Source organism: Maylandia zebra, linkage group LG4 (genome assembly GCF_041146795.1).
Source record: "Maylandia zebra isolate NMK-2024a linkage group LG4, Mzebra_GT3a, whole genome shotgun sequence".
NCBI lineage: Eukaryota > Metazoa > Chordata > Actinopteri > Cichliformes > Cichlidae > Maylandia > Maylandia zebra.
The window spans coordinates 36,590,957-36,614,484 of NC_135170.1; the positions used below are offsets into that span (position 1 = coordinate 36,590,957).

Sequence of the window (23,528 nt, forward strand, 5' to 3'; positions counted from 1 at the left end):
ACTATACAACAAGAACAAAATGAACATATGCCAGGGGGTGTAATACAAAGAATTACATACATTCAAATAATTTGTAATTACTACAAATAGTAATAGTTTTCACAGCCTTTTTGTTAAGTGATCCACGAATCAATTTTATGTAACATAAAACATCATTATAGTAATGTTTAAAATTAGGCTTTTTGTTACTGTATTTGCATTTGTGAAAATAAAATTTAGCTACGATAACTAACAAGTTTATTATAAAGTAAACATCTTCTTTTTTTTGCCTTCGAAAGAAACAAAATACTAAACAATAAAAACGTATTTTTTCAGGTTTAACTAATCCTGACGCAGAGGGGGAGGAGCCACGTCAGGTCATTCAGGTAAAACATGGAGTCGAGTGAGAACAGAGTGTACAAACTGGTGTATTACATTTAAACTTTTACATTTTTACAAAGGGTCAAGAGTCTTTACCCGAAAGAATTTTAAAAAGACGTTTAAATGTGTTTTATGAATAGAGAAAATGATTGCTGTTTTTGAGATTCTTTAAAAATTTACTTGATATACATTTTATTTGATATTATAAACTCATAATATTCTGATTGAACGCTCGTGATCAAGACAACATTTGATTTCGGGAACTTCATGTTAAAAGAGATCAAAACGAATCTCTGCTTCTCCTTCTCCTCTAACCCTCTGCATGTCCTCCTTCACTACAAAATAAAATAACAATAATCTTATAAATGCGCTCATTTGTCTTTATTAAAGGGAAATGGGTTTAAACTTGTAATTGTGTAATAAGAATGGCAGAATGCCGTTATTTTAGTGAGCATGCGCAGGTGCAGCAGCAGGTCACGTGTTCTTGTAGAGAAAAATAAAGAAATCTCTGCAGAGCTGAGGCTAACGGCGGAGTTACGGTCCTCACGGCGGAGACTCCGAGAGTGAGAAAGCAGCCAGCGAACCGAGAGAAGCATGAGCTAGGCCACAGAGACGCGGTGACGCTCACAGGTACCGTTTATTCACCTCACCTGTCCGAATGTGCTCAAAGCTAACGCGCATGCTAGCGCTGAGCTAGCAGATTGGGCTCGCGATGGAGCTAACTCCGCATACTGATCAGCCTCTGCGGGGGGAGGATTGCACGGATAGATGTTGGTCACTGTGCACACAGCTGGAGGGGAGCGCGGTGAGGAGGATGAATCGTTAGCCCAGCATCCTAGAGAGACCCGGGCCGGTTAGTCCGGAGCCAACCCCCCCGCCCCCGGACCCGGGCTGGTGGGGTCCAGTGGAGGCAGAGAAGCTGTTCAATAGTTCAGGTTTGACCAACAGAAAACTGGTTTAAGCCACCAGGTGAATCCAGGTTGAAGCCTCAGGGTTCAGGCCTCCATCACAGGAGCAGCCGCTCATCAAAGCGCATCAAATCTGACGTTTCTGACCCTATGCGACCCATCTATCCGATCATGGTCTGACAGTGTGAACGGCGCAAATCCGATATTTTCAAATCCGATCTGGGTCACTTTCGTATGTGGTGCTGAATCCATCCAGTGAAACTGTTGGGAAGACAATGTTGGAGAAACGTGAACATTTTATTTGTTCTGTATAATCTGCAGACTGACAGAAATCTGCAGCTAGAAGCAGCGCTCCTCTAAAACAGCAATAAGGATCATTATTAGGACAAATGTAAATAACAAGATAACTTTATAACTTAAAGCAAAACTGGGAAACGTAAAGTCAGAAACAGTCAAACACTGTTTGTTTGGTCTAAACGGAGCGCGTTGTGTGTGACGTCTTCTTGTGCGCATGCTGCTTTGAGCGTTCACACTAGAGCGCCTTTGCTGTCGCATTTTATTTGTAGTGTGAACGAGCAGACAAAGAAGAACAGCATTGTCAGGAAGGTATTGATCGGATTGTGTGTCTGTGTTTCAGGTGATCAGGTGTGTGTTGTATCAGCTGCAGGATGCCCATCCCTCCTCCACCTCCTCCTCCACCTGGGGGACCCCCGCCTCCCCCCACCTTCAGCCAGGTGAGCTTTCTCTCATTCATAACCTGTGAGCCTGAGAAGACTTGCAGCATGTCACAGTCTGGTTATTTAACTCCACCTCCATCTCTCAAAAGGCTAATACCAGCCCCCCGAAGCTGAGCAAGGAGGAGGCCAAAGGTCGTGGCGCGCTGCTGTCGGACATCTGCAAAGGCGCCAAGCTGAAGAAGGTGGCGGTGGTAAACGACCGCAGCGCCCCGCTGCTCGACAGTAAGACTCAGACACCAAAGAGCCAAACAACCCCCACTGAGCACCCATACATTCGCTTATACCAGTACCTACACCAGCAGCAGAGCCTGCCCAAACAGCAGGGGGCGCCGTCTGAGGAGCAGAAGAAGACAGTCGGAGATAAGAGCCCCACGCTGTCGCTGGAGAGTAAGAACGCCATCTTCTCTGGTACTGGAGTCAGCGTGCAGGAGGCCGAGCGCAGCCTGAAACAGCCGCCGTGTTTCCTGTCCACCGAGGGAGAGGGGCAGACGGGGCCAGACCCGCTGAGGTCAGCTGACCTGATGGTCAGCAGATCAGCTGAAGGTTTACCCCCCGACGGGGTCCTGGGGGTGCTAAGCTCAGCTACGGAGCGCTTCCTTTAGATTCCTGCGTCTAAAATCAGCTGATCGCTCATAACCATGTGACCAGCAGACGCAGTCAGATCAGAGCTGACCTAAACTTGCCTGCACAGCGGAGCACGCCTCACACTCATCCTGATGAATAACTAAACCTGTGGGGGGGCACGGGGTCCTGATACGGCCCCGGTCATGAGCTCACGCTTCAGCCTGTGATGTGTGTAAACATGGCGTGGGCCACGCGTGTGTGACTTGTTAGTGCTAGCGCTTTAGTTCAGACCCTGCGCATTAACACCACAGACTCCTGTTCTGGGATCTGTTTTCCAAAGTTGCCAAAATAAAGTTTAAACATGTTTCAGGACAAACGCTCAGCAGAGTTGAAACAGGAAGTGAGCGCAGGCAGGTAACACGCAGGTAATTCATCGAACCTGCTTGTGTTTCTGCTGCTGGCCAGCAGGAGCAGCCGCACAGACGGCGTTTAAATGTGACCCGGGTCCTTCGGGCTTATATGCGGTCACCCCTGAAGATCCAGCCTGTGCAGGAAACCCCGTTCCTCCTGGAGCTGTCACACACTGGTCCACAAACACGCTCGTCGTCAGTGTGACGTCACAGCGAGGACGCAGGTGATTAATCTGGTATCAGTGTTGGGATTGGAGAGAGCGTCAGAGCTTCGACTCTTCTTCTGCGCACCCTCGGTGGCGGCGAGGTGTGAACAGCTTCAGCTGTACAGGCAGAGACGGCCGGCAGCCGCCTCTGACGCGCGCTCGGTCAGTTTGTAGAAGCAGGCTGAAACGGACTGCATGAGCTGAAAGACTGGAGGAGCGATCGCTCTGCTGCTGCTCCTCCGTCTGTAGACGGCTCGTCGTCTGTTTGACGGGCGGCTCTGAAAGTGGCCGTGACTCCTGCCCGTCATCGGGCTCACAGTTGACCTCCACACACACACGCCGTGTCCCCTCCGGCTCTGACTTCCTGTTTGTTTCTGTTCCACCTTTTCCTGTTTCTCCTCATCTGATCCGTTCTGTCTGTGTCGGCTTCACCCTGAACCTCCGTCATGTCTGTGCTCTAACTTCTCTTCCTTTCTCCGCCGAGTTCAGACTTCAGGTTAAAGTTGCACCACGGCGGTGGCGTGCGGGCTCGGTGGGCAGGTGACGGAGCGGCTGTTGAAACAGATGCTGCAGCTTCCTGCACAGCTGCTGATGACCTGATGATGCTTTCTGCTTTGCTGTGTGTGTTCCTGCTCTGTAAATGTCTGCCGTCCACGCCACCCACAGTTTCATCCCAAACCATCGACGCACTCGCGACCGCACGTACGCGACACGGCTGAGCGCTCACCTGTCAGTGGAGCTGATGTCCTGGCCTGATGCTGGTTTGCAGAACAGGAATGTTTCTAAAACTCTATAACGTGTCATTGAAAGCCGTGCTCGCCGTTTCCTGCGTAGACTCTGTCGGGCGACTGAAAGCCGCCCTATCACACACCGATCAGCAGGATCATTGTCGTTGTTATTTATGTAGCACATTTAACTCCAACAGCAACGTTGACCAAAGTGCTGAACAGAAATACCAAATAACTCTCAAAGTGTATTAAAAGGCAGTGAATACCATAGATTGACAGTCGGAGCCTGTCTGATGTGTGGGGGGAGATTATTCCACAGTTAAGGCACCACGACCACAAACGTTCGATCGCCTCCGTGAACCAGCCTCGAACTGGGTACGGCTAAAAGCAAAAGATCCTTTGATCTAAGAGATCCAGAGGGTGCAGAAGGCTGCAAGAGGTCCGATTAAACACCCAGGAGCCTGTCCGTTCAGGGCTTTAAGTCTACAGTACAATTTTAAAATCAATTCTGATGTGAACAGGGAGCCAGTGAAGACGGCGAGCATCGGGGAAAATGTTCACGTCTTTTAGTTTGTGTCAGAAGACGAGCTGCAGCAATCTGGACCGACTGCAGTCTTACAAGGCAGGTCCGACTAACTGCAACGTATGAGAAGTTACAACTGTCCAAAAGATAAAAATGATCCCACCTTGGATAAAAGCCTCAGTTTGTACAACTGAGCTAATCTGTATTTTAAAGGTGAAGTTATTGTCAAATATAACCGCCAAATTTTTAACGTGCGACTTAATAAAAGGCTGAAGACTGCAGGCGAGAGTTAAAGTGCTGCGATTGCTACGAAACGTTTAGGAAGTTAGAGGCCATCCAGACACTGAAGGCTTTTACTGGAGCAGAGCAGCTTCTCATCAGTCTGAGTGTCATCAGCGTATCAATCAAGTGTTATATTCGTTATGTGAAAGTTAGCTAGAGGCAGCATATAAATAGAGTAAATTGGGCCCAATATGGAACCCTGAGGAACACCACAAGTAAGGGGAACTGAAGAAGACGTGAAATAGCCAAAGCTCGCAGAGAAAGTCCTGAACCACTATGAGGGAAAACCCTTGGACAGAGCTTTAAAACCAGACTGAAACCTCTCCAGAACATTTTTATAACGACAGCTGTGTGCAAAGAAATTTTGTCTCGACTGTAAAGTAGAAACCCAGAACGTGTCCACAGCGGGTGGATGTTTCAGGAGTGAAACTGAGAGCGTGCAGCGGGATCAGTTAGCTTTTAGCTCGTACGCAGACACACCTTGTTAACCTGCAGCGGGACAAGTGGGCGGCAGACACCTCTGACCTTCCTCTACAGCATGAAGCCTGCCGAGGGCTGCACAGCTCGGTCATCCTGCTGCTTTCACTGCTGAAGGGTTGCTCTGCTTCCTGTACCCGTGTGCTCAGACCAGCTACAACTCGAGTTAGCATTTCCACTTCCTGTTTCCTCGCTTTGAAGTCAGTAGGCTTTCCTTTCAGTGTCTGAGAGGTTTACACTCAGGCCCCGCCCCTAACAATGCAAACTCTGACTCACTGCTGCCTCTACTGGATGGTAGAGGAACTGCAGGATTGGAGGTGAATTTATTTGTTCTAACATCGCCTCGTTAACCCACTGGCTTCATGAGCATGGAAAAGGGGCGGTGCTAACTTTAGAAGCAGAATGAGCCTTCAGGTAAAGGTGAAATAAAGACATTTTATCTCACGGGTGGGCGTGGCCACACTTCAGACCAACTTTACATCTACTTCCTGTAGCATGTTTTCAGTCATCATGACGTCTGGTCTGATGGTGGTGACGTGACTCCTTCCTCTTTCGCCCTACCTGACGGATACAATGTCTCCCGTTTGTTCCTGACTGATGCAGCCCTGATGATGTCACTGTGATGTAATAGGTTATAATCGATGTGTTTTCGACTGTTTGTTGTGCTGGCGATGATGTCATCGGAGCTGCGTGGGAGCGTAAAACACTTAAACTTAAAGTCTCACTTCATCTCACCTCATCTCACCTGTGGCAGTCTCCTGACCTCACCTGCATCCTACCTCGCGCACTAATCCATCCCATCGTCACGTTAGTGTCGTAGCTGTGGTGTCGGTGTAAAGCAGTGATGTCCCACCCTCAGGAGGCGGAGCCCTCACTCATCTGTCCGATGGTTGTGGTTCTCAGAGCCGAAAGGAGGTGGAGCAGCAGCTGCAGGAGCCAATGGAAGCGGAGCAGGCAGTCCATCTGGTTGTGCTGCACCAATCGGAGGCCTGTTCACAGGCGGAGTTCCCAAACTGAGGCCAGTCGGAGGTGAGAGGTCATTTGCTACTTTGTCACTTTGTATTTTTTCAATTTCAGATTGGTTTTTATTTGTTTTCATATTTTTTTTGTTTGTTTTTATAAAAAATCTTGTCAAATTTTAATGATATTTTTTATTTTTATTATTTATTTTTATTTAATTTACAAATAAAAATAAACGGGTGTTAATAAAGTTTTAGATGTTTGTAAAGTTACCTTTCCATATTTTCCATAGATGGCGCCGTCGGTCGCTCTCCCTCCACTCGGGCTGCTGCGCCCCGCCCTCCCAGCCATCGCCATGATGATGCAGAGAGCCCCTCCCCTCAGGCATCATCACCCATGGAGACATCTCGCATGCCGCGTCCTTCCCTCCCCAACCTGTCTTCATCCCCTTCTCCCTCTTCCCCCTCCTCTACAGCCTCATCCCCCTCCACCGGCATGAAACACTCTTCCTCTGCCCCTCCTCCACCCCCTCCCTTATGTCGCAGAGGTAACGCCCCCTCCCCTCCCACCTCCGCTTACAACAGAGAGAAGCCCCTTCCCCCCACCCCCAACAACACCCCTCCACTGCCCTCCAAACCCCCACCATCTCCTAGCAACAGCAGGCGCCCTCCTACCTCGGGAGGAAACCCCGTGTCCTCTTCCTCTCTGGCCCCGCCCCCTCCACCATACCGCATCACTAACGGCCCAGGTGGAGAGGCAGCACCCGAGCTGCCACAGCGCCACAACTCACTCAGCAACAAGAGGCCCGCCCCCTCACCAGGGGGCCACACCCCTTCCAGAGGCCCTGCCCCTCCACCTCCTCCAGCGTCACCTACACCCTCCCAGCAGGGTGCCAACAGGCCACCGCCCCCTGTTAGAGAGCCGCCAGGTAGAGGAGCAGGTGAGAGGTGATGTCCTTAAGTTACACAGGCAGTAAGATATAGTGCTCCGGGTGCATTATGGGAAATTTAAGAGCAAATGTTCATTTTATTTTCATGAACGCTTTAACAAATATAACACATTTTAATAAAAAAAATTATTTAAAATAATAATGTTTTGCGTTCTGTAGACATTCCTGCAGTTTAACTCATTGGTGTTATCTGGCCTATAATTAGCTAAGACAGGTCTAGTTTTATTTTTTTATTTCTCCAGGCTAAATGATGATCCTCTAAATTTGTGACACGCCATTTCCTCTCCAGATTACGAGTCATCTGCTTTAGGCTACGTGTTTGAGAATTATACCACGGAGTCAGGTACTTCTGATTTGAGACCTTAGTTTTCACTGGAGCTACAGTATCCAGAGTCGTACGTAGTGAGGAGGTGAAATTATTAACAAGATAATCGACCTCTGTTGGGGTAGCGTTCAGATAGCTGCTCTGCTCTGTGTTGGTACAGGGCATTGAAGATGATAACAGTGGGTGGATTATATTCTTAAACTTAGTTACAGCGCTTTCAGAAAGACATCTACTGTGATAAAGTCTACTCTCCTCTGCTGTGTAATCAATTATTGTAAATGTAAATGTTATCAGGAAATGATCAGACAGGAGAGGGTTTTCAGGAAACACTGTTAAATGTTCAGTTTCTATGCCATATGTTAAAACAAGATCTAGAGTGTGATTAAAGTGGTGGGTGGGTTCTTTTACATTTTGAGAGAAACCAATTGAGTCTAATAACAGATTAAATGCCATGTTGAGGCTGTCATTTTTAGCATCTACATGGATGTTAAAATCACCCACAATAATTATTTTATCTGAGCTCAGAACTAAATTAGATATAAAGTCTGAGAAATCAGACAGAAACTCTGTGTAAGGCCCAGGTGGACGATAGATGATAACAAGTAAGACTGGTTTCTGAGTTTCACAGCTGGGGTGGACGAGGCGAAGCATCAGGCTTTCAAATGAATTAAAAGTCTGTCTGGGTCTTTGGTTGATTAATAGGCTGGTGTGAAAAATTGCTGCCACACCTCCCCCTCGGCCTGTGCTTCGAGGTTTCTGGTAGTTAGAATGACTCGGGGGTGTTGATTCATTTAAACTAACATAATCATCCTGCTGCAACCAGGTTTCTGTAAGGCAGAGTAAATCGATTTGTTGATCAATTATTAAGTCATGTACTACACCGTTCAGCTGCTTTACTTAGTAAAAGTGTGCTTGCTCGCTCTGGCTGTGAGCTCCTCGCTGACGTGTAATTACAACAGTGAGTGTGTGATGAAGTGGGTGTGTCTGCTCTTCAGTCATGGAGCAGGTAGACCAGCTGCTGTGATCTGAGCACACGAGCTGTGGACACTCAGGGTTTAAATTAGATGCAGAGACGGGTTTAAGGTGGAAATACTGGAATAAAAGAAGAGATTCTGAGGTTTTCACCCTCAGGGGAGTTCAAATCATGTTCAACTCTGGACGTCATGTGATGGAATTTATTTAATCGTACTTGTTCTGAAAATATTCAGATTTTTTACCTTTGGTTTCGTTTTTTCTTTTAAAAATTATTATGAAATTGTTGTAACTTCATAAAAATTTAACAAATTATTTTTGATTGTTAGACAATTTTCAGAAGTACAGTCACCTGTGTCGATCACCTGTGTCGATCTCTCCTCAGCTCCTCCGGTTCCGGTCCAGACGTCCTTGAGGGCTGGTGGCAGAGAAGCCCCGCCTCCCCCTCCTTACAGGACACATGGTAGCCCCTCCCTCTCTTCCGATCCCCCGACCCGAGGAAAACCTCCTCCCCCGCCCACCCGCACCCCAGCCGCTCCTCCCCCGCCTCCCCCTCCTCTCCGAAACGGGCACTCCTCCTCCGTCCCTCGCTCGTTTGCGGGTGAGTCCGTCTCCAGCAGGCGGTCGATGAAGCTGCTGCTGATTTCCTCTGATGATCTGATTAGAGCTGAATTCGTCTCCCCGCTGCTGTGTCCTCCTCCTGTCTCTCCCCTCTTCTCCTTTTATTTGTAAAGCCGTGTAAACGCACACGCAGCTGTTTGTATCACTCTGAGCTGTTTCCGTGTCCTGACTCTGTGTCGTCCTCCTGCAGATGATTTTGAGTCCAAGTACTCGTTCCATCCTCTGGACGACTTCCCTCCTCCGGACGAGTACAGACACTTCACCAAGATCTACCCGAGCAAGGCCAACAGAGGTACGACCTCGTGCACGTCTTTGTTTTCATTCGTCCGTTTATTCACGAAAATAACACAGAACAGAAAGTGACGTTAGAACGACAAGTTCTGCTGAAACAGAAAGAGGTTCAGTGGATCCGTCACGTTTTATTATTTATTTATTATTATTACAAACAGAATCCGAGCAGACACAGGGGGAGCTCAGAAGTTTAACAAACATTTTTGTTTGTTTCAGTGATGCGAGGAGCTCCTCCCCTTCCTCCGGTCGGGAGGTGAACCAGGAAGATCACACCCTGGACCCCACACACACACACACACACACACACACACACACACACACACACACACACACACACACACACACACAGAGACACACACACACACACACACAGAGACACACACACACAGAGACACACGGACACACGCGGACGGACAAACACGCAGACACACACAGAGACAGACACACACACACAGACACAGACACACACAGAGACACACACACGCAGAGACGCAGACACACACAGACACAGAGACACACACACGCAGAGACGCAGACACACACAGACACAGAGACACACACACACACACACGCAGAGACACACACACACACACGCACGCAGAGACACACGGACACACGCGGACGGACAAACACGCAGACACACACACGCAGAGACGCAGACACACACAGACACACACACCTTACATCCATCATCCTGTCTGAAGTCTGCGGCGTTCCGGCTTCGTCATCCTCGCCTTCTCCATCGCTGCCTCATCTATGCTCACAGCTGATTGGCTGAGAGAGGTCTGACAGACTGACGAGTCTCAGAGAGATGGCGGGAGGAAGCACTGAGGAGCCTGATTTAAAGGGCCAGTATGTCCGTGCACGAGTCCTCCGAGATAAATGTGAAGCTTGGGAGGCGCTGAGCCTCCTCTCTGCACCGTTTTCATGTTTTTAGTTTTGCACCGGCACTTTTTGTTTTCACAGACGTCTGCACGGACGCAGGACACAAGAACAAAGTCACTCAGTGAATGAGCTGAAAGGAGCCGCTCGGCGTTTTAGGAAACCTTCTACAAGGAGCTGATTGACAGGAGACTCGTCGTGTCCCTGAGACCATGACGAAACGTTGAGTCGCTCCTTTAACGAGGCTTCAACTCATGTTTCCTGTAGGAAGCTGGATCGGGACCTGAACGGAACTCACTTCCTGTGTGAGGAGACACGATGGCAGCGTAACTGCTTCGTCATCATCACCTGCCGTGGTGATGTCATTGACCTCTTACTGAGACTGGAGCTGGTCCGTGAGCAGGCGGGTCTTTAAGTGCCAAGTGGGAGTAACTCATCTGGGATCAGCTGACTCCTGCTGCAGGTCATCAGCAGCTTATACCATGTTGTGGACTGTGTGGGGGGGTGATGGAACAAACCATCACAGACAGACTGGAAGTCTCCCACCTGTAGCGAGGACTTCCTTCCTTTTTTCTTCCCTCTAACTACAGACTAAACCTGGTGCATGTTGTCTTTATCTGAGCTGTGTGTGCGTGAGAGAGCACATTTCTTTTTTTAACATGCAGTGTTAAATAATTACCCATGATGCAGAGTGCGCAGGTGTGAGCAGCAGGTCGACACTCGCTCTGATTTCAGGAGCTGAATCTTGAGTTTTGTTTGAGGTTCAAATCAGGAAGCTGACGATGTAAAATAATCTGAGAGCGACGAAGTCGAGAAGTCGCGATGAAGATTCACACAAGTAAAAATGATACTAATGAAAGTTGTTGGAATAATTTGTCAGTAGAAATGCTTTAATGTTTGATGGGATAAAACATTTAATTCAAAAAAGCTCTGAAAATAATTTTGATTTAATGCTCGAGTTGATTAAAATAATAAAATGACATTTAGAGAAAATGAGGAGATTTCTGGAAATGAAGTCCGATTACATTTCTTTGATAAAGCTGAAAAAGAGAAACTAATGTGTAAAATCAGGATGTTTTCATTTACCTCGTTTTCTCTAACGTGTCCGTGTCACACTCATGTTTCCAGTTTCTTGTGACTGTTTCAATGTTTTTAAACGTACGTTCATGTTCGATGACTCGTTTTGTTTGTCACATGAAGCCTTTTTCCCGTCGCATCCTGAATCCTGGTCACGTGACCCATGAGCGGTTTGAGACTGAATCTGATGTGGTGCTCAGGTTTGAGGTGTTTGCGGTCAGAGCAGATTTCGGCTCTTCTTCTTCTCTGGATCTTCGCTTGCGGTCCTGCAGCAGCAGAATGCGGCTCAGTCTGCACCCTTCGTTCCATTTTATAGCAAACTGTCTGATTTTGTGTTCTTTGATGATGCATTTTGAACTGCAGCAGAGCCTCCTGCCCCATGCCTGCTGTGTTCTGCCTTACACACAGTTAGACTCTGTAAAGAAACTACTAAAAGCTGTAACAAAGCGACCCGTGTGCTGCAGGGTGGTGGTAGTGATGGTAACCGTAGTGACGATAGTGTCGGGCTGTCCTGCAGCTTCACTGAGGCTGAACCTTCAGTCCCAGTTTAACAGCATGCTCCTCTGCTCTCAATAAACTCCTCAGCGACTCTCTGTGTCCTGTCTCATCTCCTCACAAAATATTTCTATGGCTCTGTTATAAAATCTGATGGTGTGTAGAAATTACATGAAAGTTAGCTCAAAAATCACATTTTTTAGCAGCAGACTAAACATGAAATAGGGTTTGAGGAAATAAATATCATTTAGAAAAAACAGAACATTAATTCAGTAATTATATTATTTGATATTTATGTGGAGACTGAGTTTAAAGTTAGAGTTTAAAAACTAAAAATCTAATTTCTTTTTGGCATTTCTGCTTTCAATCACTAGGGGGCGGACTTTGTTTTTCCGGGTTCGGAGGTCATCTCACCGGAAGCACGTGATTGCACTGCGAGTGAGGGGAAAAAACACGCACTGGTCTCCACATGTGCAACACAGTCTGCTTCATGCTAAGAAAAGGATTACAAGTGTTGTGAGGCTGGCTTAAAGTCGCAGTTTTCTGATTGGAGTTTGGTGCAGAGGACGGAACAAACATGGAGGACATGAGCTTCATTAAGCTGCCGGCCGATGAGGGCAAACAGCCGGCCAAGAAGAGGGCGAAACTCCCGCAGTCTAGCCTGGTGGAAGAAGAGGAGGAGCGGCAGAGGAACGTAAAGAACCTGGCGGTGCTGGGGGAGAAGAACAGCTCGGTGAAGCTGCTGGAGGAGCTGGTGTTCGGGGCCGAGGAGGAGCTGCTGGAGAGACTCGTGGAGGTGACGTTCTCACCAGAGACCGTTTAAAAAAACAGCTCATTTAAACTTTTTTGGACACTAACTGGAAACCTCTGCCTCTGAGACTGAGCTGCCGTAACTCTCATGAAACGCAGTTATTTGTGGTAAATTCGGTTTAACTGACCTGAAAGAAAAGTCACGAAAATCTTTGTTACCTGAAAAACTCTCCGTTTCCTGCGATCGGCTTCAAATGTTCTTGCACAGGCGCAAAACTGTTTACGTAAAGACAAAGTTTGACATTTACAAAAGTTTGCGGGGTGTTTCTGGTAAACTCGGCTGGCTAATTAACAGCCACGATGTCTGTAATCTGTTCAAGCTTAACTTGTATCAACCAAACTCCATTCAAAATATCCCTGACTTTTGTTCTCGTGCGCATGAGCAGATATTACTCTGAAAACTAAGGTTACGAAGTTTTCCAACAAACCATTAAACCTTTGGGTTTACCGCCAGACTCCATTTAAAAGTCTTCTAATTTAGATTGCCTCTGTTTGTGTGTGAACCAGGCTGACAGTTATCTACCACCAGACTCCATTTAAAAAAAGTCTTGTTTTTCTTTCCCTGCTCAGAAGCTGAAACTTTTGTATATATAAGACGAAGATGACTGTGTAGGACTTTGGCTTAGACCCGCTGAATAACTGAGCACCAGGTGAAGAAGAGTTTTAGTGGTGAAACACTTTAATGTCAGGTCACCTCCCGTTTGAACGATGCTGTAAAACTGGGTGAATTTTTGAATGGAGTCTGGTTTGTGGAGCTTGGTGATGAATCGTGCTGGGTTCAGGTCAGGTTTTGGTTTTTCACTGATGCTTCCTGTTCCCTGAGCAGGAGGACGAGGACCAAACCGGACTCCTGCTGCTGGAGGACAAAGATGAAGAGGAGGCAAAGGAGTCTGAGGATGAGGGCGGAATGCGGCAGGAGCCGCAGGCTTGGAAGAAAGCGGCGTGGGTGGACGAGGATGACGAGCTGGAGGAAGAGTGAGTGTTTCACAATAAGACGTGTTTTAGGCTGAAAGCGGGAAATCAAAGATGATTGTGGTGAGTGAAGACTCGCGTGATGATGCTGAGGTGTTGGTGTGTTTCAGGGTGGACATGAAGCACCGTTTCCGTAGAAACCTGATGAAAGGCGAGGCAGAGTCCACCATGACCAAACAGAAACTGCAGCAGAGGATGAGGGAGCAGTGAGTATGCACGCACACAGATGCACACACACACCTATAAACACACCTGGACGTGTGCTGCGTGTGTTTCAGGTTCCAGAAGGCGATGGGAGGAACGCCATCATGGGCGGAGAGCAGCGACCAGAAGAGGAGGAGGAGGAGGAGAGGTAGAATCTAAAATGTTTTTATTATTTTAAGAGTGTTTTCAGTCGACAGAAACTCAGACTCTGCGTCTCTGTGTTCCTGAAGCTGAGGAGGATGAAGATGAGGAGGATGACCTACTGAGGAGGACGGGAAACTTTGTGGCGTCCTCGGACAGCCTGCCCAGCGGCATCCTGAGGGTCAGTGAGTCCAGCAGGCTTCTGTTTGTCTGTCAGGCTGTTCCACCAGACTCCATTCAAAATATTGCTCATTTTACGTGTTTGCTGTAGGTAATGTTACAGAGCGATGAGTGTTACACCGGTGCTGGGATAAGTTTGTGTCTGAGAACAGGATGTGAGGCTTTGTAGCATCTGCTGAATCTGGTGTGACGTGGTTGCCAGACTCCATTCAGAATATGGATCATTTTAGCAGCAGTGACTGTGTGATTTGATATACCTTTATTAGTCCCACAAGGGGAAATTTCATAAGGCTGCTGACATATTGCACGCAATGGTGGCGCCATCTTACCCCCCGACCATACATACATGACACAAACATCACATGGGGAAGACAGGTCAGAGAGGTATAACATGGAGAATGCACCACATGAGGAAAGATGAGGAGAAAAATAACTCCCCCCAGACTGAACTCCAACAGGGAGATCAGTTTGAGCACAGAAAAAACACCTCTGCACATGAAAACACTCGTAATACACCAAAGAAACACATGACAAGCAGCAGGGGGATAAAGGTGAGAGACCGCCGATGTAGACACATCCGGGCCTGCGTGCGCTGGTCTCCATGATCCACCGTCAGCATCGGAAGGGAATAAGCATCGAAGGCGTTTGGAAAGGGTGTGTGTGTGTGTGTGTGTGTGTGTGTGTGTGTGTGTGTGTGTCCGTCCGTCCGTCCGTCCGTCCGTCCGTCCGTCCGTCCGTGTCCAGAGTTCAGCTGAGACAGTGTCCTTCACCCTGCCAGGCTCAGTAAACAGTCTTCCAGCCAACCCAGGTGGCCTTGCATGGAACAGGAAGAACAGACTCAACACAGTCGTTATCAGGGTGTTGTTGTTCAGCTCCAGCCTTGCAACCGCAGCTGGTGCCAAAGGAGTCTCCTCATGAAGTGATGGTGCTTTTTACTTTAGTGCGAACAGCTCATATGAATTTCAAAGCTGTTCTACAGTCCAACACTGGTCTCTCACTCTCCCGTTGGAGAGCCGCGAGCTTTCTATGATGTTTTCCAAACTTACGTTCCGTGATGTTGTCGTTCTTTTTGCTCAAAGAGCAGGTTGTTACACTCACGACCGCAGTGCACTTCCCCAAGATGTGATCGAATTTGCGCTCAGGGGTGTTGTTCGAGCGAGCCCCTCCAGATGTAATCCAGTTTTTCATTCAGAGCTCTTGTTCTGAGTGTTCACGGCAGCCGTGCGTTCTCCAAGATCTTCTCCGTGCTGACTCAATGAGTCCATTTTGAGAAACTCACGCCTCGTCCCATCGTTCCAATCCCAGCGGGCAGCCTTGTGGGGGTTTGAACAGCCGGTTCCGCTTCCTTAATTCTCCGATAAGTCAGGGCCAAGCCAGCTCCGATCCGCCAGAACCCTGTTACCATGGTTCATAGGTAGATATCTTCAGCAGTCAGGTTCACCTGAGCCCAGACTTCTCGTTGAGAAAGGGTGTCGAACGCACCAGTTGATCAGTTGATCAAATCCATAATTCTCTTTTAGGTTTTAGAGAACAGACTGTGAGAGAGTTCCAGGGAAAGTAATACAAAAAACACGAGACGAGACAAGGACACAAGAGGCTAGGCAGGGAAGCTAAGGGAGAGGAGGAGGAGAAAAGTGCGAAAGCCTTCGTCAAGAGCAACATGCTAACATGGGCTTTGTTAAAAACATGTTTGATGCCTCACGGCGCTTCGAGTGAATTCTGAGCTCTTCACTTGAATTTTGTTTGTTTTTACAGATTAATAAAGTGAGGTCAGACGGCTGTTTACTGACAGTTTTGCCACCAAACTTCATTTAAAATCCTCTGAATTTTAGATTCTCTTGCACAGCAGTTTCAGGCTCAGCTTGCAAACTTGGTTCAGGTCATTTTCTACCAGACTCCATTCAAAATCTGCTAATTTTCTGTTCTGCTGTTCATGAGTGAGTTCATGTGGCTTTCTGGCTGTCGATGCAAAACCCCGTCCTCAGACTGAAGCTGAAGGGTTCATGTAAAACCTGTGGCGTGCTTCCTGCCAGACTCCATTAGAAAAACAGCTGATTTCTGTTCTGTAGCTCACAGGTGAAGTAGTTTGATGCTGTCATTTGTTATAAACACACACAGACGAGCACTTGTTAAAACATCGGGTCTGACTTCCTGTCGTCTCTGCGTTCGTAATCAGGTGAAGAAGTGTCTCCACGCCAACAGCACCCGTCCGTCTGAGGACAGGCTGACCACTGTCCAGTTCCACCCCAGCGCTCAAGTCGTCATGACGGCCGGCCTCGACCAGTCCGTCTCCCTGTTCCAGGTACGGTCGAGCCTCTCTGCTCAGGTGTTAGGCTCAGGTGGGAGGGGTCACGTGATTTTGACCTTCCTCCTCTTCAGGTGGACGGGAAGACGAACCCGAAGATCCAGAGCATCCACCTGGAGCGCTTCCCCGTCCACAAGGCGCAGTTCAGCGTGGACGGGGAGATGGTGATCGCCACCAGCCTCAAGAACAAGATGTTCTACCTGTACGACATGATGGAGGGCCGGGTCTCACCTGTGCACACCGTCAGAGGTGAGGCGGGGTCAGAGGTCAGGGGAGGAGGAGGTTCCCGGGATTTCAAATTAAGAGCATGTTTGTTTGTCATCAGGTCTGAATGAAGCTCGAGTGAAGGAGTTCTCCGTGTGTCCTGAAGGAGGCGCTCTGCTGCTCACAGGCACCAACGGATACCTGCACGTCCTCACCCTCAAGGTAACTCCTCCCCCTCGCCCCTCCCCTCTCCTGAGTCCTCCCGATAACTCAAGCTGTGTCCCAATCCAGCAACCGCACACTTCATAGTACCCGCACTTCGCAGACTACGTGGGGCGGGTACTCTGAAGTGCGAGAAGGCCAGAAGAACGAGGCTCGTGAAACGGGACGGTCTGGCCTTCGTCGCGCTGCTCATGTTGCCTAGCAACCATGATACTAACAGCTGGAAACGTTTCATACAGCTTTGAGTGACAGAAATGAAGGAGAACAAATGTTTTTTTGTTTGTTTATTTATGAGATCAGCTGAGTATCTGAGGCTGAGACCACGAGACTGAAACATGCGTGTTGGGCTTCATGTCTGCACTGAACAGTCATTTAAGATTAGTTAGTAAATAACAATTAGTTAATGTTGTTCATGAGACTAACGTCATCTCACTGTGGTGATGTAAATATAATATGGACAATATTAAAGTTATTGTCAGATTATTATGATTTATTACAGCAGTGAGCTTGAACTCTGGGTCAAAGATACAAGTTGCAGTTATTTATATTTCCCATCACCTTAAATCTTCACTCAAAGACGAGTATCTGTGACAGTGTATATATAGATGTGTTATATAGAAGAGACAAATATTGTTCGTTTAATATGTTGGTACTAAATTTGGCTCAATGCTTACATATATGTGTAAAAAGCAAATGTACAAGCTGTGATAACTGTGTCTGATAGAATGAAGAGTAGACTGATATATGAAATATTCCTTTATTGGGTGAGAAAATCAGACCATGTCATAACTGCTGTAAGTCACACAGAATAGATATCAGAGCCTTAAACAGGCTGGCGTCTGCTAAATGGGTCAAACTGGGCAGAAAGTCTACAAACACATAACATCCTTGTAGAATATGATGTAACACTATAGATCAACTTAGCTCAGAATATATAAAGCATATAAACAATTACAGCAATATGATGCAACAAACACAGCAGCTACTGATCCAAAATACTCAAAGCTTCATAGAACTGAAACCAACATTTATTTTAGCTCCATTCTGCTGCTGATACAGACTTTAGGTTTCTGAACATTAAACTTGTTGCTGCCTTTCATAGTGTGTAACTTGAAGGCCCTGAGTACTCTGAGTACTTTCTCCCACACTGGAAACACTGGGATGATCACATTATTTGAACATTACCTAATAAGACTGATTCAGCACAGACAGTTATGTTAAACTTTCCTAGCAGTCCTTCACAAACAGGGAACAGTCTGTCTATTCTCTCCATCTGTCAGCTGCTGCTGGCTCTTCCTCCTCCTCTTCCTCACACACTGCCGAGTTTGTCCTGGTGGATCATCAGGGGTGCAAAGCCTCACAGATGATGTGCAGCAGTGGGTCCCTCAGTCTGTCCTCACTCTGGACACTTGCAGTCGTCACACATGGACATCAAATGTGTGATAAGCTGCAGGATTCAAACACAAGTGTAACTTATAAACACATGTTCATACTTTTATTCCACAATCAGAGAGAAAGAAACAGAGAGAGAGTGCAGGACAGACAGACAGGTGGCAGTCTCAGGTGTACACACTGCTACACAACAGGAGGATTTAGTGTTTGTGTTATTACGAGTGTAAACAAGAGGAGTTCCAGATGGTGCAGTGGACACATGTGTGACTGCTGTGATTAAAGCATCTTTCTTTCAGCTTAACGAGTGAACCGTCAGCTCGTTCAAACACACGTTAAAGTCCGTTTGGCTCGACACCACCGAACAGAGGCAGCAATATAACATAGCTAACATTAACAGTGCAGTGGATCCTGCTTGTGCCGTGATATTCAGGACTGCAAACCGAGCAGCATCACTGACTTTCAGCTCGTTGTGTTTGTGGATATATGACTGACATAACTTTGCAGACATGTGGCCAACAGTAATGTTTTAATGTTCTTCGTTATTAAACATTCGCACATAAAGAGACTCAATATTCAGTTCTTACTTTTGACAGTTTAACTTTTCGGCTGCCCCGCTTCAGCCATCCACCTTTTTTTTTTTCTGAACAAATTATCCACACCCACCGCCGCGCTATGAATTGTGGGATATATGGGACCACGAAGTGCACAAAGAGAACACTTTAGATTGGGACAGCCTTCGTCGTGTCGCTGTGACGTAATCGGTCTACAAATGCGCACTACGAGGTGTGCGGCCGCTGGATTGGGACATAGCTACAGTGTATCTCTGACAGAGGCGGAGCTTGCAATGTGACCAATCGGAAGCATGGACAGGTGAACTGATGAAACTCTAATATTAGAAAAATCTGTGTGTGTGCAGACAAAGGAGGTGGTTCGCAGTATGAAGATAAACGGTGATGTCAGCGGCGTCGCGTTCTCTCCTGATGGCAGCAAAGTCTTTGCAAACTCAGGTAAGTCGAGGAAAGGTGGGCGTGTGTGTTCCTGCTCATGTCATGTGATTAATCTTTGTGTGTGTGTGTGTGTGTGTGTGTGTGTGTGTGCGCAGAGGATGGGGAGGTGTATGTGTGGGACATGCGCAGCAGTCGGTGTGTGAACAGGTTTACGGACGACGGCTGCGTGAGGGGAACTTCCATCGCCACGTCTCAAAACGGGCAGTACCTGGCCTGTGGGTAAGACACGCCCTCGTAACCGTGCTGCTCTCTGATTGGCTGAGAGCTGTGTGTTATTTAAGGTTAAAGACGCCGGAGTGCTCAGTGCTGAGCTCTTTTTTTTTTTTTTTCAGCTCTCAGTCCGGTGTGGTCAACGTCTACTCTCAGGAGGCGTGTCTTAATTCAGCCAATCCGAAGCCTCTGAAGGCAGTGATGAACCTGCTGACCTCAGCAACCGCCCTGACCTTTAACCCCACATCGGAGATCCTGGCCATTGCGTCCCGCGCAGAGGACGAGGCTGTGCGGCTGGTGAGAGACGGCAGTGATGATGATGACGATGGCGATGATGAAGAGCATTAACGGTTTACCTTTGTCCTCAGGTGCACCTGCCCAGCCTCACCGTCTTCTCCAACTTCCCCGTTGCCAAGAGGAAGATCGTTTATCGAGCCAGCTGCCTCGACTTCTCCCCGCACAGCGGCTTCTTCTCACTGGCTAACAACAAAGGCCACGCCCCCCTCTACAGGTGAGACAGTCTGTGGTCCCACAGGCGTGACCCTCTGGAGTCCGGATTTTTTAACCTCTAACTCTTCTTTGTATTTGCCCCGCCTTGTGTTCAGCCTCGTGCGTCTGAATGTGCACGTATTTCTTCAAATGCACACGAGCGTCAGACCGGAGTGTGTCGCACGCCAGCATGATGTCATAACTGCAAACAAAAACTGTTTAGAAACTATTTTTACAAACCGTTTACCTGAAAACGCCGTGATGGCCTCGGGCAGGTCTTCAAGCCCGTTACAGAAGCGGTCACAATAGAGATCGACAGACCACGTGACTTTCGCGCATTGCATGCCGGGAACTCGTGGCAAAACAATCCAAGTACCGCATCAAACGCAAGCACTTGCAGCACCGCAAAACGTTCATTCTCCGGTTCCAATAAATTCTTGCTTTTTCTTTGCCCCCCACAAAAGTTCTGTACAAAACGAAGCAGAACAATGCCGGTCCGTACAAAGACGGACTCGACGAAAAGACAAAGAAAAGATACGAGGAAAAAAATCAAAGGAGTGAAAGGGTAAGACCCTTACGAGCACACAGAGGGACAAAAGACGTCAGCGTGCTGCCCAACTTTCACCACGCTCATATTTATAATCATACGGTTCTTGGAGTGAGTGCACACACTCATGAAGTTTAGTAACTTCAGGTCACTGCAACAAGCCCAGGTACAGTTTACTGACGGATGGGTGCAGGACCTTGAAATGCACCGTGTAGAAAGTAAAGACCATCGTACGTATCATAAGTTTACCAGTCTCACAAATCGTCTCCATAAATACACATTCGTTAACCGTTTATTAATATAATCTTTGAGCACAACGGTAATTAATTAGTAGTGGAAATAATTTCTGGTTCATCACAGAAATGTAGCAGTGACAATAATACTGTATGCTGTAATCGTACTGGGCAATTAGTGAGCAGACTAACCTGTGAGCTGGAGAGTTCTGGGACGTTATATTTGATCTTTGAATGGCTGCAATCCAGGCCATCCGTCGCCTCTTTGTTACTTCGGAAACATGGCTCGAACAATTTCTCTTCAACGACGTAATCCGATAAAAACGATCTCTTTACCCGTCGGCTTCCCGTGGCTGTCATGCGACCGGCTATTGCAGTTAATAATACAACGGCTTCTTGACATTTTTGTGTTTCTTTTTATCGCTGTGTGACTGAGTTCAATTGAAAGCCTGCGTGCGCTAGTACCGCTTGCCACGAGTTCCCAGAATCCTTTGCAGTTTTACCCCTGAATGACGTCACATTTTCAATCTCTATAAGACGCCGCGCAAATTATGTGTCACTCCAAAAAGTAGTTCCTGTCCACCACAAGGCAGCGGGGCAGATCACAACCCTGAAACCTAAAGGTGTATCCCTCCTCCTGTCCTCTACCTGGACGCAACGTTTACATCTCATGTGCTTTTGGCGGCAAAATCACAAATCCCCGAAAACGCGCCCTCTCACGTCCTCACCAACTAATGCTACGTGGGGTTTTTTATATCGTGTTTTGATTGGTTCATCTCTTCCACAGCGTCTTTCTCCTGTCTTCCTTCTCTCACCCCAACCAATCACAGCAGATGGCCCCGCCCCTCCCTGAGCCTGGTTCTGCCGGAGGTTTCTTCCTGTTAAAAGGGAGTTTTTCCTTCCCACTGTCGCCACAGTGCTGCTCACAGGGGGTCATATGATTGTTGGGTTTTTCTCTGTATGTGTTATTGTAGGGTCGACCTTACAACATAAAGAGCCTTGAGGCGACTGTTGTGCTTTTGCGCTATATAAATAAAGTTGGATTTGAGCGCTTGTCGTCATGAATCGATCATGTGATCGTGACCCCGTCCGTGAACAGCAGGAGGTAAAAGTTTAAAAACGGCAGTGTGGACTTTTCTGTGTGATCAGCTGTTAATACGACACAAAGTCAAACAGGAAACTGAGGGTGAAGTCACCGCCACCACATACAGGTCGCCTCAGCAGCAGTGTGACGTTTGGAGGCGGAGCTCTGATGCCATGTACGCGGTCTGCTGACCCCTAATCACATGACAGCTTTTACTTTGAAATCCAGTTTATCCTGTTTGGAGAGTCACAAAGTGAGCGAGTTCTTGGGGTGAAGAGCGCCCCCGTGTGGTAAAGAGCTGGAACAGCTGAGAGCGCGCCAGAGCGAGTCTCACACACACATTTACATCCATGACACACTGACCTGGACACACTTAGGCTTCTGTGAGATGATTACGTGTGTGCGCGTGCGGCTCGCGTCACGTTCCCGTACATGCTAACGTTGACCCTGCTCTCTGTCTCCAGGTTGCTGCATTACAAAGAGTTCTGAGGGGCGGAGCTTCGAGCAGGAATCAGACTGTTTCTGTAAATACTGAAACCTGCAGAGGACCAATCAGCTGCAGGAGGCGGAGTTTGTTTTATTGTTTGTATGATGTGATTTCATAAAGACTCAAAGAGGATCCCTGCAGTTTCCTCCGTTTGTTCCAAACCAGTTTTATGAAACGCTGACGTCGTTCTGAACAGTTTCAAATGAAACTCACTAAAAATCATCAAAATACAAAAATGTCAAAGAAAAAACGTTTTGTGTGGATTTGACGAACTGTCATCGTAGAAATAATGTTTTTGTTTGTCTTAAAAACACAAAGTTTCATTTTGAGTTCAGATAAAATATTTTATTGATAAATAACATCGCAGTGAGCTTTAATTAAAGAGGAAGAATTTAAGCTGCAGGTTCGTAATGATTGTAAATAAGTCTTTTGTAGAATCTCATCACAGAAATCACTGATTAGCTCTCATCGTGTAATAAACACACACACACACTGTATAATGGGTCATTATGACACATACAGGTCCGGTTGGAAGGCTGAATTTGTCGATAATAATATTCTACAGTCTGTCTCATAATTCCTCGCACAGGTGACGTCTCCACTGATCGACTGGTTGGTTTGATTTGATTACATCAAGTGAATTTAGTGATTTTTGAGCTGTTTGGCATCATTGAGCTTCGGTACAGCAAACAGCTGTCTCATGATCAGTCAGCATTGAGGAAGTTGCAGAGGTGACCAATCAGATGACAGGAAGATAACCGTCAGACTGGATTTGCCAGCTCGCTCGCGCTGCTGCAGGAATGTCCTCGGTCCTGTCCGTCCGCCTCCTTCAGGCTGAAGCATGAAAAGCTCGCGTCCCTCCCAAAAACTCGTCAGCGCTCGCTTCCAACCGTCACGTTAACTTGGCCCTCGAGCCAGGCATCACCCAACCTGCTGCCATCACAGTTCCAGAGGTCAAAGGTCAAATTCTTGTCGAAAATAAAGTTTGAAAGATTTTTTCCTGTTTTATTTAAGCTTTTATTAAATGAATAAATAAATCTAATAATGATGTTTTCATTTCATGTTTATTTTATAACATTTATTAAATACGATTCTTTACTAATATTTGTTTCATCAGCTATAATTTAGATACATTTTTGTTGTCATTTCATTTAGTTTGGGTTTGTTTGAAGTCTGATGACATGATTGAAGTTATGAGAAGATCATTTTAATGTTTCTTTGTTTTTAAACTTCGGGACTGAAACATTTTTAAAAACCAATTAAAGGATTCGATC

The 23,528-nt window shown here is 47.1% G+C and overlaps 2 protein-coding genes and 1 long non-coding RNA gene across 5 annotated transcripts; all 3 read left to right on the top strand.

The window, feature by feature from the left end:
- Nucleotides 1–829: 829 nt before the first annotated feature.
- Nucleotides 830–9,691, top strand: wipf2b (WAS/WASL interacting protein family, member 2b). Of its 3 annotated transcripts, none has more exons than XM_004556513.5 (8): nt 830–990; nt 1,906–2,002; nt 2,095–2,392; nt 6,099–6,224; nt 6,448–7,095; nt 8,787–9,002; nt 9,213–9,314; nt 9,530–9,691. In XM_004556513.5, exons 2-8 carry the CDS (start codon nt 1,937–1,939, stop codon nt 9,568–9,570), a joined length of 1,497 nt encoding a protein of 498 aa, XP_004556570.3. In that variant the 5' UTR covers nt 830–990; nt 1,906–1,936; the 3' UTR covers nt 9,571–9,691. The 3 variants fall into 3 exon arrangements, with proteins under 3 accessions (XP_004556570.3, XP_076739625.1, XP_076739626.1); XM_076883510.1 differs by having other exon boundaries at nt 8,787–8,864; XM_076883511.1 differs by having other exon boundaries at nt 2,095–2,227; nt 9,530–9,690.
- A 184-nt stretch (nt 9,692–9,875) lies between these two features.
- Nucleotides 9,876–11,862, top strand: LOC143418424 (uncharacterized). Its single transcript, XR_013098442.1, has 2 exons — nt 9,876–10,165; nt 10,280–11,862. It is a non-coding gene; the product is annotated as an uncharacterized LOC143418424 (long non-coding RNA).
- Nucleotides 11,863–12,154: 292 nt separating this feature from the next.
- utp18 (UTP18 small subunit processome component) lies at nt 12,155–23,304 on the top strand. Its single transcript, XM_004556516.6, has 13 exons — nt 12,155–12,563; nt 13,404–13,552; nt 13,660–13,755; nt 13,828–13,901; nt 13,984–14,075; nt 16,251–16,376; nt 16,454–16,628; nt 16,705–16,805; nt 19,114–19,204; nt 19,300–19,423; nt 19,537–19,711; nt 19,783–19,925; nt 22,232–23,304. The coding sequence occupies exons 1-13, from the start codon at nt 12,345–12,347 to the stop codon at nt 22,254–22,256; spliced, it is 1,590 nt and encodes a 529-aa protein (XP_004556573.1). The 5' UTR covers nt 12,155–12,344; the 3' UTR covers nt 22,257–23,304.
- Nucleotides 23,305–23,528: the final 224 nt, after the last annotated feature.

Bases quoted from the DNA above. Each gene is read 5' to 3' on its own strand.
- utp18 (XM_004556516.6), top strand. From the start codon at position 12,345: ATGGAGGACATGAGCTTCATTAAGCTGCCGGCCGATGAGGGCAAACAG. The intron at 13,902-13,983 runs GTAGAATCTAAA...GTGTTCCTGAAG, and splicing joins GAGGAGGAGGAGGAGGAGAG to CTGAGGAGGATGAAGATGAG. The intron at 19,712-19,782 runs GTGAGAGACGGC...CTTTGTCCTCAG, and splicing joins AGGACGAGGCTGTGCGGCTG to GTGCACCTGCCCAGCCTCAC.
- wipf2b (XM_004556513.5), top strand. From the start codon at position 1,937: ATGCCCATCCCTCCTCCACCTCCTCCTCCACCTGGGGGACCCCCGCCT. The intron at 6,225-6,447 runs GTGAGAGGTCAT...TATTTTCCATAG, and splicing joins CAAACTGAGGCCAGTCGGAG to ATGGCGCCGTCGGTCGCTCT. The intron at 7,096-8,786 runs GTGAGAGGTGAT...ATCTCTCCTCAG, and splicing joins GCCGCCAGGTAGAGGAGCAG to CTCCTCCGGTTCCGGTCCAG.